Source organism: Stegostoma tigrinum, chromosome 14 (assembly GCF_030684315.1).
Source record: "Stegostoma tigrinum isolate sSteTig4 chromosome 14, sSteTig4.hap1, whole genome shotgun sequence".
Classification (NCBI taxonomy): domain Eukaryota; kingdom Metazoa; phylum Chordata; class Chondrichthyes; order Orectolobiformes; family Stegostomatidae; genus Stegostoma; species Stegostoma tigrinum.
This window is the reverse complement of record NC_081367.1, coordinates 77114413-77128092: the sequence shown is the minus strand read 5'-3', so window position 1 is coordinate 77128092 and position 13680 is coordinate 77114413. Positions and strand designations below refer to the sequence as shown.

Sequence of the window (13680 nt, the reverse complement as noted above, 5' to 3'; positions counted from 1 at the left end):
ATGGGCCTCTTGCAGTGCCACAATGATGCCACCCGAAGGTTGCAGGAACAGCAACTCATATTCTGCCTGGGAACCCTGCAGCCTAATGGTATCAATGTGGACTTCACCAGTTTCAAAATCTCCCCTTCCCCAACTGCATCCCTAAACCAGCCCAGTTCGTCCCCTCCCCCCACTGCACCACACAACCAGCCCAGTTCTTCCCCTCCACCCACTGCATCCCAAAACCAGTCCAACCTGTCTCCGCCTCCCTAACCTGTTCTTCCTCTCACCCATCCCTTCCTCCCACCCCAAGCCGCACTCCCATCTACCTACTAACCTCATCCCACCTCCTTGACCTGTCCGTCTTCCCTGGACTGACCTATCCCCTCCCTCCCTCCCCACCTATACTCTCTCCACGAATCTTCTTTACTCTCCATCTTCGGTCCGCCTCCCCCTCTCTCCCTATTTATTCCAGAACCCTCACCCCATCCCCCTCTTTGATGAAGGGTCTAGGTCCGAAACGTCAGCTTTTGTGCTCCTGAGATGCTGCTTGGCCTGCTGTGTTCATCCAGCCTCACATTTTGTTGTCAACATTAGCACGATCAGCATTGTTTGATACTAGAGAGTCCATTCATCAGTCTAATAGTTGCTGGAAAAAAGCTGTTTTTGTGCCTGATGATGCATGTGTTCAGGCTTAGACCATAAGACCATAATACATAGGAGTGGAAGTAAGGCCATTTGGCCCATCAAGTCCACTCTGCCATTTAAATCATGGCTGATGGGTATTTCAACACCACTTCCCTGCACTCCCCCCCCGTAGCCCTTGATTCCTTTTGAGATCAAGAATTTGTCGATCTCTGCCTTGAAGGCATCCAACGTCCCAGCCTCCACTGCACTCCATGGCAATGAATTCCACAAGCCCACCACTCTCTGGCTGAAGAAATGCGGTCTCATTTCAGTTTTAAATTTACCTCCTCTAATTTTAAGGCTGTGCCCACGGGTCCTAGTCTCCCCGCCTAATGGAAACAACTTCCTATCGTCCACCCCTTCTAAGCCATACATTATCTTGTAAGTTTCTATTAGATCTCCCCTCAACCTTCTAAACTCTAATGAGTACAATCCCAGGATCCTTAGATGTTCTGCCTGATGAAAGAGGCTGTAGGAGATCATTACCAGGGAGTGATGGGTCTTTGATGATGTTGGCAGCCTTTCTGCAGCAGCGAGCCCTGTAAATGGAGTCCATGGATGGAAAGTTGATTTCTGTGATGGTCTGGGCTGCACACACTACCCTCTGTAGTTTCTTACGGTCCTGGACAGAGCAGTTTCCATACCAAGCCATTATGCACCTGGACAGTATGCACTCAATGGTGCATCTGCCGAAGTTGGTGAGAGACCTTATGCACATCCCAAATTTCCTGAGCCACCTGAGGAAGAAGAGGTATTGAGTTCAAGTACATAATTCGTTGAAAGCAGTGTCACAGGTGGGCAGGGCAGTGATGAAGGCATTTAACATACTGACCTTCATTGGGTTGAGGCATTGAGTTCAGAAGTTGGGATGTTATGTTACAGTTGTATAAGTTGTTGGTGAGGCCACACTTGGAGTATTGTGTACAGGTTTGGTCCCCCTGTTATAGGAAACACATTGTTAAACTGAAAAGTGTGCAAAGAAGATTTATAAGGATGTTGCCAAGGCTAGCAGGCCTGGGTTATAGGGAGAGGTTGGCCAGGATAGGACTTTATTCCTTGGAATGTGAGACCTTATTGAGGTGTATAAAATCATGAGGGGCATAGATAGGATTAATACATATAGTCTTTTTCCCAGGGATGGGGAATTGAAAACTAGAGGGCATAGGTTTAAGGTGAGAGAGAAAAGATTTAACTTCTTCACACAGAGAGTGATGCATATATGGAATGGGCTGCTGGAGAAAGTGGTTGAAGCAGATACAACAGTAACATTTTTAAAAAAAAATTTGGATTAGTACTTGATAGGAAGTGTTTAGAGGGAAATGGACCAAATGCAGGCAGTTGGAACGAGCTGAGTGGCCACCACGGTCAGCATGGACCAGTTTCAGCCAAAAGGCCTGTTTCCATGCTGTATTACTCTCTGATTCTATGCCTCTGTGATTCTCTGACTCCTGGGGAATCATTGGTTCTTAAACTCTTGTGTTTATTAAAATATTAAATATTTGCTGACAAAAGCTTTATGTTCTTCATTCTTATCAGATATGTACTTGCCCTTTATTCCTGGTGTGCAAAAGGAATGTAAGAAAGACAGTATTACAATAATCATGGGGCACCTCAATATGCAGGTGTACTGGGCAGGTAGTGGATCCCAAGAAAAGAAATTCATGGAATGTCTATGAAATGGTTTTCTGGAGCAGCTTGTTGTAGAGCCCACTTGGGAACAGGGTAATTCTGGTTGTGGTGATGTGTGATGAGGCAGACTTAGAAACATGGGAGTGGAGCTTAAGGGGAAGGAACCCCTAGGGGGCAGTGACCATAATATGATAGAATTCACCCTGCAGTATGAGAGGGAGAAGATGGAATTGGATGTAACGGTCTTACAATTGAGTAAAGGTAACTGCAGAGACATGAGGGAGGAGCTGATCAGAATCAATGATTAGTTCTTCTGCCAACATTGAAAAAGAGTTTGTTATCATTGCACCACGACATAAAGCCCTCTATCTACTTTCTGTACTCTGACTCATTGTTGCTTGTTATCTATCCTCCCCCAGTGGGATAGTGAACTTGTAGATGGTACTCATTTGTGATTTGGTAACACAGCCAAGGGCAGACAAGGAGTGCAGTAGGGAGCTGTGAATGATCCTTGGGAGGTGGTTCCAAAGGGGTCGGATCTCCAGCGTTGAGTGTTATAGTGGAGGGGGTGCAGTTCCCTTTCCTCATTGATTGCTGTCTGTGGGTCAGAAAGCTGAGGATCCAGTTACAGAGGGAGAGGTTGAAAATGCCAGTGTATGCCTCCACCTGGTGTTCCACACAGGATCTAAGTGTACAGGTGGGGATACTGTCTGGGCCCACCACTGTCCTTCAGCTGACTCCCAGGAAGGCTGGTTTGACATCTACAGCAGTGACCGCTGTCACAGAGATGTCTGGGACTGTGGGGGTAGGTGTCACCATGCTGCTGGTGTTCTGCTCGAACCGGGCATAGAAAGCATTAAGTGCATCAGGGAGAGATATGTCATTGTCTGCTTTCTTGCTCTGCTTCGTTTTGTATCCCATCATGTTGTTTAGGCCTTGCCACAGGTGGCAGGTATCTGTATGGTTGGTCTGGTCCTCTAATTTGGTCTGATACTGCCTGTTGTCATCTCTGATGGCTTTGGGGATGCCATATCAGGATCTTCTGTATAAGTCTGGGTCTTCCAACTTTAATACTGCACTCCTGGTCTTCAGTAGGGAGTGAATTTCCTGATTCATCCAAGGTTTGTAGCTGAGAAACACCTGGATTGACCTCTTTGACACACAGTCCTCCATCCACTTGCTAACGAAATCCATGGTGATGGTGGTGTGCTTGTCTAGGTGTTTCACTGAGCACTTGAACATGATTCAGTCCACCGATTCCAAGCAGTCCCTGAGATGGTCTGCTGCTGCCTCGAACCAGCACTGTACTACTTTCTGTGAAGGATTCTCCCGCTTTGGCTTCTGTTTGTAAGCTGGGAGGAAGAACACAGTGCTGTGATCTGATTTTCCAAAGTGTGGACAGAGGACGGAGTGGTAGGCATCATTAATGGTTGTGTAGCAGTGGTCCAGGATGTTCGGTTCCCCTGGTGGGGCAGGAGATGTGTAGATGGTATTTTGGCAGCTCCATCTTGAGGTTGGCTTGGTTGAAGTCACCAGGAACAGTTAATAAGACCTTAGGGAATTTCACCTCCACTGTTTTTGTCAAGGTGTAAATTTCATTCAGGAGATTGGCATTGGAGGCAGCCTAGATCAGGGTCACCTGGCTGATCCCCGGCCTGGAGAAACTGCCTTATGACCGTGGTTAGCAATGTAGGAATTAGGAGCAGGTGTGACCACTCCAGCCTCTTGAGCCCACTCACCATTTAACATGATCGTAGCTCATCTTATGCTGGCCTCAACTCCACTCTCCTACCTACTCCCCACAGCCCCTTATTCCGCTTTTCATCAGAAATATATGGATTTCTTCCTTGAATCTGTTGATTGATTCTGCATCCACTGTACTCTGGGGCAGCAAGTTTCAGATTCACAGCCCTCAGAGAGAAGTAGTTTCTCCTCAGCTCAGTTTTGAACCTACCTCCTCTCAGTCTATATCTACGCCGTCTTGTTCCAGACTGTCCCACATAGGGGACAATCTGTTCATTGTCCACCTTATCAATCCCCTTAGAATTTTATGCACCTCAATCAGTTTCCCCTTATTGTTCTGAACTACAGTGAGTACAAGCCCAAACTAGTCAAAAGTTCCTCGTACAACAGCCCTTTCATCCCTGGAATCAACCTGGTGAACCTCCACTGAACTTCCTCCGGTGACACTATATCCTTCCTCAAGTAAGGAGACCAAAACTGAACACGATATTCCGGATGTAGTCTCACCAATGCCTTCCTTAATTATGTAACACTTCTTTGAGTAGATTGGGCTGGTACTCATTGGCGTTTGAAAGAATGAGAGGAAAACTTCTTGAAACATAACTCTTGGGGGTTTGTCACTGTAGAGAGGTTATTTCCCCTTGTAGGAGAGTCTGGGATCAGACAGCATCATCTCAAGCAAAGTAGTTGCTCAGCAGGGACAGGGATGAGAATGAATTGCCTTCCTCAGAAGGTAGTAAATCTGTGAAATGTGTTACTGCAAAGGTTTGTCAAGGCTGGATCATCAAGTATTTTGAAGGTTGAAACAGACAGAGTTTTAAAATCGTAAGGAAATGAAGGGGTGTGGGGAAAAGACTGGTTCGTGGAGTTGAGGATTATCAGATCAGCCATGACCTTATTGAAAGTTGGAGCAGACTCACTGGGCTGAATGGCCTACTTCTGTTTCTACATCTCAGAGGCCCCATGTACGATATGAAAAATGTAAGAGGACACTCATATCTGTTTCTGATGGATGTTGATGCTTGTTCACAAGCAGTTACAAACTGGAAATCATTGCAAGGTTTCAAACAGAGGCCAGAGCTTTTGTCCGTAACTCTCCAGACCATGGAAGTAGAGTCCCACTCAGCATCTTCGAAGATTTAGATTTGATTCTGAACATCATAAATAGGGATTCTTACTTTAAGAGCTTACTATTCAAGTATAGGCTCTTTAATGAAAAAGTATTGATGTGGGTAAATTAGGCAAACATGTCTATGATAATCATAGAATTATACAGGACAGGAGAGGACCCTCAAACAAACTGAAAAGCCCAATTTAACTTTGCGTGCGCTGTACTGATACCTGGAAGTGGACACCAAGGACACTGTGTACCATTGGTAGATCGTCTTTGGTTTCAAGATAACAGGTATTATGGTATTTTACTTGCACATTAAGAATATTTCTGCGAACAACTCTGAAGACCAAGATGGAAGTGAAATGCAGATCAGTTACTGCCTCCATATTGGAAAAAGTGTTTGTATGATCGTATCACACTGTCACAAGAGGAAACAGCAGAACAAAGATAATGAGAGGCATAGATAGAGTCGATAGCCAGAGACTATTTCCCAGGGCAGAAATGGCTAGCACGAGGGGTCATAGTTTTAAGCTGGTTGGTGGAAAGTATAGAGGGGATGTCAGAGGCAGGTTCTTTACGCAGAGAGTTGTGAGAACATGGAATGCGTTGCCAGCAGCAGTTGTGGAAGCAAGGTCATTGGGGTCATTTAAGAGACTGCTGGACATGCATATGGTCACAGAAATTTGAGGGTGCATCCATGAGGATCAATGGTCGGCACAACATTGTGGGCTGAAGGGCCTGTTCTGTGCTGTACTGTTCTATGTTCTATGTTCTAAAGATTTAAATATTGAATCTCACGACTATGCTGATGAATTCGCAACTGAAATCAATAAGCATGTTAATGGTCTGCTAAAGTAGGTCTTATACAGGGAACTGAAGAATAGCCCTCATGCCCCAGATGGTTTTTGGAGTGCTGATCATTTTTGCAATTGTATTGGACATGTAATCACTCAGATCCATAAGCTGCCTTTATTCCTTTAAGTACATTTTAACAGAGAATGGCTACTGGTAAGAAAAGGCCGTGGTAATCTCTCTGTATAATAACATATTCAGTAAGCACAAATTGCATTTGACTGGAAGTTATGATTTGCACTGAGTACTCTCTGTGAAGACCCACTGGGGTCTCCCTACTTGTATAAAATGTGATCTCAGTCCCTGGTGCGGGACGCAGTATTCAGTGTGGAACAGTTGTAGTTTAAAAGCTGAATGCTGTGATCAGTATGTATCCTACTATACTGCCCACATTCAGTCAGGGCTGCACTGCTTCCTGTTACAGCCATTTCTCTGCAGGGTTTATTCATTTATATGCAAATAATCCAATCACATTCAGACCCATTTTAAAACAAGGATGGAATATTTTTGATGTGTTAAGTCCTATTATGTATTATGTACCACTGAAACGTGTTCATATTATCCAAACAGAAGTAAAATCTTACTTAGATGCACTTCTCCTCCCCCAGAGAAAGAAGTTCACACGCCCGTAGTCTGGCCACAATATTTAAAATAAGTGCTGGTGAAGATAGATCCCATCCTTCAAATAGCTGCAGACAATGTGATGATTTTGACTTGTTCCACATTGACACAGTCAGTCAAGAGTGTAGCAATGAAGATCATCATGACTCACATCCTTCTGGCAAAGTTACTAAAGCTCCTGATCTCTAATGTGGTCAGTGGCTCAGCCTTTGAGGACTCCGATAACTCAATGATTTTACTTTCTTACAGAGCCAGGGGAGGACCTAAAGGGGCGAAGTTTTAGCTCTGAAATGGTGTCAAAGTCAGAAGGCAAAGAGAAAGGCGCTCATGGTGTTTCTGGAGAACCGATCAAATCTCAGGAATGGGATGGGAGCCCAAGGCCACCAGCGCCAGTGACGAGTCGAATGGGGATGTCCGCAGTCAGCCCGACTCAGTTAGCGGGACACAGCAGCTCTGAGACCACACAGCCAGGTAAGGGGCTGTCAAACCACTATCAACACTGGCACACTGTGACTTCACTGACCCTTTCAATTCCTTTACAGTTCCCATGTGCCAATCCTTTTAAAGCATACATCTACAAACTTTGCTGCTATAACAAGTGATCCTCAGTCCAAACTGATTCTCAGTAAAATACCCTAAAAAGTAATGTTCAAGGATGATCTGACATTATTGACGAGTTTTCTTGGGTTCAACATCCGAGATTGATGTTATCAACAAATACTTACCCTTCATTGTTAGACTAGTATTGAAGTAACAGATACAGCATCCAACAGAAAACTCTGGCTTTTAGCCCCATAGGCTTGATAGAGTTCTGAAGGTGGTCCATTAACAAAACACTGCTGGGCTGTAAAATGGTAAGTTGATTAATAAACAGAAGATGGATTTACATTAGTTACGACAAGTTGCTTGAAAATTACATTTCACGTCAGGGCTTCATTACAGAATCACAAGATTGTTACAGCGCAGAAAGAGTCCATTTGGCCCATTGTGCTTGTACTACCTCCTGAGGCGACACGGTGGCTCAGTGATTAGCACTGCTGCCTCACAGCACCAGGCACCTGGGTGTGATTCTATCCTCGGGCAACTGGCTGTGTGGAGTATGTACATCCTCCCTGTGTCTGCATGGGTTTCCTCCCAGAGCCCAAAGATGTGCAGGTTAGGATGGTTTGGCCACAATAATTTACTCCTTAGACCCCAGGGACAAGCAGGCTAGGTGGGTTAGCCATGGGACAATGGAGAGTTACAGAGATAGAGTAGGACTGTGGGTTTGGGTGGGATGCTCTTCAGATGGTCAGTGTACACTTGATGGGCCAAATGGCTTCTTTCCACACTGTCAGAATTCTATGAAATGAATGCCATCACTTACTGCCTTTTCCCCATACCTTTGGTCACTATTTCAACCCAAATAATGATCAAACTCCCTCTTGAAAGTTTCCATTTAACCTGCCTCCACCACATTTCCAGGCAGTGTATTCCAGACCCTAGCTACTTACTGAGTGAAGAACTATTTTTCTGGCAGCACCTCTGGGTGCCTCTAGCTCCTTGTCACTTTGATAGAAAGTTCCGAAGAAGTACGAGAATATAAGGTAATCTGATTCCTTTATTCATTCACAGGATGAGGGTGTGGAGATTAGGCAGCATTTATTGCCCATCCCTAATTGCCCAGAGGGCAGTTAAGAGTAAACAACATTGCTGTGGGTCTGGAGTCACATGTAGTCCAGACCAGGCCAGAGAAGGATGCCGTTTCCTTCCCTAAGCAGTATTAATGAACCAGATGGGTTTTCCTGATAATTGATTCACAAACATCATTAGATTGTTTATTCCAAATATTTTACTGAATTCAAATTCCACCATGTGCCGTGACAGGATTTGAACCCAGGCCCCCTGATCATTACCTGGGCTAAGCCATTGTATCTGCCTTGAACAAGCCACCTACCTCTCCAGATCATCTTTACTGAGAAAATTATCTTTACTGCCTGTCTTTTTCACTGATTTACTGTTCTAACCGTGTGGAATATTAGAAATGTAATTACAGTGTTGTACTGTCCCTTTCCCAAAAAATATATTCTGGCTCTCTGTTGCGTGGTCATCCTGGTCCTTCCCCACAATATCCCCAGCACCTGTGCCTCCCCTAATGCCTCTGTAAGGTGCTGTAACGGGTCCCTTTCGGAATGGCAGGCAGTGACCAGTGGGGTACCACAAGGTTCGATGCTGGGACCGCAGCTGTTTACGATATATATTAATGATATAGATGAGGGCATTAAAAGTAATAGTAGCAAATTTCCTGATGACACAAAGCTGGGTGGCAGTGTGAAATGTGAGGAGGATGTTATGAGAATACAGGGTGACTTGGACAGGCTAGGTGAGTGGACGGATGCATGGCAGATGCAGTTTAATGAGGATAAATGTGTGGTTATCCACTTTGGTGGCAAGAACAGGAAGGCAGATTACTATCTCAATGGAGTCAAGTTAGGTCAAGGGGAAGCACAACGAGATCTAGGTGTTCTTGTACATCAGTCAATGAAAGCAAGCATGCAGGTACAGCAGGCAGTGAAGAAAACTAATAGCATGCTGGCCTTCATAACAAGAGGAATTGAGTACAGGAGCAAAGAGGTCCTTCTGCAGCTATACAGAGCCCTGGTGAGACCGCACCTGGAGTATTGTGTGTAGTTTTGGTCTCCAAATTTGAGGAAGGACATTCTTGCTATTGAGGGAGTGCAACGTAGGTTCACGAGGTCAATTATCGGAATGGCGGGACTATCATACGTTGAAAGATTGGAGCGACTGGGCTTGTATACTCTTGAGTTTAGAAGGATGAGCGGGGATCTGATTGAGGCGTATTAGATTATTAAGGGATTGGACACTCTGGAGGCAGGAAGCATGTTTCCGCTGATGGGTGAGTCCAGGACCAGAGCACACAGTTTAAAAATAAGGGGTAGGCCATTTAAAACAGAGTTGAGGAAAAACTTATTCACCCAGAGAGTGGTGGATATATGGAATGGTCTGCCCCAGAAGGCAGTGGAGGCCAACTCTCTGGATGCTTTCAAGAAAGAGATAGACAGAGCTCTTAAAGATAGTGGAATCAAGGGTTATGGGGATAAGGCAGGAACAGGATACTGATTGTGGATGATCAGCCATGATCATAATGAATGTTGGTGCTGGCTCGAAGGGCCGAATGGCCTACTCCAGAACCTATCGTCTGTTGTCTATTGTCTATTGCTCTGGTTCATTGCTCTGAGCAGAATTTTTTATGATATCAAACTGGTGAATTGCAGAGCATGATAGAGTCAGCAACCAAGCTTTCTGAGCCTGACTTTCCGTTTGATTGGCTTTTCTGTGGAAGTAAAAAAGGATAATTTTCAAATCAATGGGAAATTTGGTCTCAATCTGCACCAGCCATTTTCCCACACTGTATACAAAAGTTACATACCGATGAGACCAGAATCAGAAGGATTTCCCTTGGGAACAATTTTCATATATTTTGCAAGAGTTCTCTTTTTGGAAAATGTGTAGCCAAATGAGAGTTGTCAGTCCTGGGAAAAAGAGCACTTTTAGCCTCAATATCAGGGTCAATAATTGAAGGTGAGAAGTTACTATGGATGTGAGCCATGTAAAAGGGATGCTCTCTACGAGATAGAAATAGTTTTATTGCAAGCACTTCGCCTAACCTTGCATTACATATAGTTTCAAAATTTATAACATTTGGGAGTGGAAATTTTTCAGTCTCATTTTTCAAACGTTGGATAATGAACTTAATTTAACTTGCAATTTTAATTAAGTCATTAACTCATTACTTTCTCTTAATAAGTGGATATAAAGTTAGGAATATCTTTTGGTGATACTAACAAATGAATGCTTAATACATTGGGAATGGTATTCCTTTGACTGCTATGTTAGTGGAATGTTTTGAAGCAGGTTAATTCACCATTAATATAAAAGAAAGAATAAGCTTATGAAAACATACGAAGGATTCACAGCTCATCAATGGGAGGTTATAAAAAGTGTGTTGGCCAAGAATTTAAAAAGTTACTTGAGACTTATTTATCCAAAGCCACAATATGGATTTAAATGTGTGTTACATCCTGCCATGGTTTTAGTTCCCATGGACATGAACATTCTCCTCTTGTCTAACTCAGCTTTCCTTTCACAGAGGCCAAGGCGAGCTGCAAGCTGGGTCGATCTGCTTCGACTTCAGGTGTACCTCCTCCATCCACCACTCCTCTCAGGCAGTCCAGTGAGACACAACAGAGCCAGGTACCATCGCTAGCCAATCCAGAGTGAACTCACGGTTCAACATGCCAAAAAAAAGCCAAAGTTGTCACTTGTCTGTCCTCCATTTTGTTACCAGCTTGTTGCCGTCTCTCTCTCTGTGTCAGTCATTGGCAGTAGCAGGTTTCCAAAAGGCAGGATGATCTCTGTCTGTGGCTCATCTTTCAATCTGTCTTTTCTAAAAGGAGACAAAAACTTTTCATGCAGTATTATCTGACTGTGAATGAGATATACTCTACATACATAGATATAGAGACTTTTCTGACTTCATTGTTTTGTGTGTTTTAACAGATTTGTGTGTCTTTGAAATGAACAAATCTGATAAAAGAAAGTCTCTGGTCTGTCTTTGCTGGTGTATATTTATTTCTTCGCTCTGTCATCATAAAGACTTGCAGTGTTGTGGTGTTTTGTTGCTAACTTGTACATCTTTTCGTGTAGTCAATCTTCTTTATTGTTGCTTCTTAGTCGTTTTGATGTTTGTCTGTTCCTTCGTGATCATATCACATTTTGTGTACATTATCTTTATTAAAAGTACCGAGAACATTTCACAAAAGTCATTGGGAGCATTGAAAATGTTTGCAATTTATTCATTGTGACGGGTTGTCAAAATGGAAAACCAAGGCTGTTTTCAGGAAGAGGCTTGGAGGCAGTTAAGAATGGGAAGGATTCTGAGGGAACAGTAACAATGAGCGATATCCTCATGGACATGCTGTAACCATAATGACAGTGGTTTTCATGTGAGAAAGAAAACAAAATTTCAGAACCAGCCTCCTCTGCCCTTAAACATTGGTAGAAGTCTCAGGAAATTAGATTATTCCATTCAATCAAATTGAATTTGTCCATTTCCCATACATGCTTCCTAATGTTAACTGTATACAATTGAGAGATGTGATAGCACAAACATCAGGAACATCCTGGAATCTCAAGTGATATGTTGTACTCATCCAGTCCCACTTGACATCTTAATTGTGTATTTTACATACTGTGCGATGTTCCACTGTGTTGTTGAGGTTATTTTGGCATTTAAATCTATTTATATTGAGAGTCCTCTGTTTCTTGGTGTCCTCAGTAGAGTCCACTCACACACGTTGGTAATTATTGAAACGATATATACCACTCACTGAGCAGAGTCCAATCCTTATTCGCCACAACAGTAACCAGAATGTAAAGGTGCTAATGTTATGTTACTGAAAGGAATTTGGTGGAAAATGATCATTTGAAATTTAAAACAAAATCTACTGATATGCTGGGATATGCGCTCATGGTTTAGTTGGCCTGAACTTTTTGAAATGAAAAAAAACACTGTAATGTCTTTTTGTGATAATATTTGTCAAAGCGTGAATGATCCCTGCCAGAGATTTCTGGGAATGGTAAGTAATCACATTTTATATTTTTACAACAATCAGCACAAAGAGTTAAACTCTTTCAAATGTTAAAGAATATAACCCTTTAATTGGTGGTTAAACTCCAAAAGCAATGTGTAGACCAAGTGTACCACCTTTCTTCAACAATTTGGGAATTTACTCAAGGACTTGTGATTGTTTTTGAGCCTGCTCAACTTTCCCTTCAGGGATATTCTTCCCATAATATTCATTTTGTATAATTGAATCAGTAAAATGAGAAAATCTACACCAGTATCACTGCAGACGAGAACAAAAATGGAAAGCCAAGTTCCAAAACAAGAATCCTGTTGGACTCAAAATGTTAGCTTTGTTTCTCTCTCTGCAGATATTGCCAGACCTGCTGAGTTTCTCAAGCACTTTCTACTTTTATTTCAGATTTCCAGCATGCCCAGTGCTTTTATTTTGCAGCCTCCTGGATCATTTAGAAGTGAGCCCAGGAAAGATGCAATAAGTCAAGCAACTATTCATTTACCAATGAGTCAACAGACCATCTGTCCAATAGAACAGTGTTTGAGTTACTTTTGCCACAGTGCCCTCATTAGTTCTAAAGTCAAACACATTTGCAAGATCCAGTTCATTAATAACTGATTATTTAAGCATTTGTTCTCCATTATTTCCGGTGATCAAGATATTTTCTTTAAAATGGATTTTGTAGAAATTGATATCACAGAGACAAGCTGTTCTGGCCAAATGGTCAATGCTGAAGTTTATAAACCACATAAACTTCATCAATATCACTCTCTCTTCCAAAGTCCCTCCTACATGCAGCAGCTGTTCTGAAAATGTAACAGTTTCAGCTAATCCATGAGGCAATGACATTTTCTCACCACTATCATGCTAATTGCACATTTTTGAAATTAGCCTCAGATTAGCAGTTTGATGATGTTAGCTCAGAAACCATTTCCGTCATACCCCGGCATTGTCAGGAGGTTCGTGTCTATTTTGGGCAAAAGACAAATTTTCAAGTGCGAACAGAACTTGTGAGACACAGCTGGAACAACAATTGCTGTATTCGCTCTGGATATAGCACCATCTGATCAGTGCCATTAGTAAAACTGTCAAAGGCACAGCTAGCTCGGAGATGGATGGTAACTTATTGGTACGTGGATATCCCTTTGGCACGTCGATATCCCTTTGGTACGTAGAAATCCCATTGGTACGTCGATATCCCTTTGGTACGTAGAAATCCCATTGGTATGTAGAAATCCCACTGGTACGTAGAAATCCCTTTGGCACATCGATATTCCATTGGTACGTCGATATCCCTTTGGCACATCGATATCCCATTGGTATGTTGATATCCCATTGGTACGTCGATATCCCTTTGGCACATCGATGTCCCATTGGTACGTCGATATCCCTTTGGCACATCGATATCCCATT

At 43.0% G+C, this 13680-nt stretch overlaps 1 protein-coding gene across 3 annotated transcripts in view; it reads left to right on the top strand.

Annotated features, from left to right (window-relative positions):
* Positions 1-13680, top strand: part of nyap2a (neuronal tyrosine-phosphorylated phosphoinositide-3-kinase adaptor 2a) — a 226068-nt gene that overhangs the window by 156288 nt on the left and 56100 nt on the right. For 2 of the 3 annotated variants that reach the window (XM_059651251.1, XM_059651252.1), the window contains exons 5-6: positions 6875-7096; positions 10776-10879. In XM_059651251.1, coding sequence (XP_059507234.1) covers positions 6875-7096; positions 10776-10879 — 326 coding nt within the window. Of the gene's footprint in view, positions 1-6874; positions 7097-10775; positions 11336-13680 lie in introns of those variants that run through there. The other variant, XM_059651253.1, reaches the window with a different exon arrangement.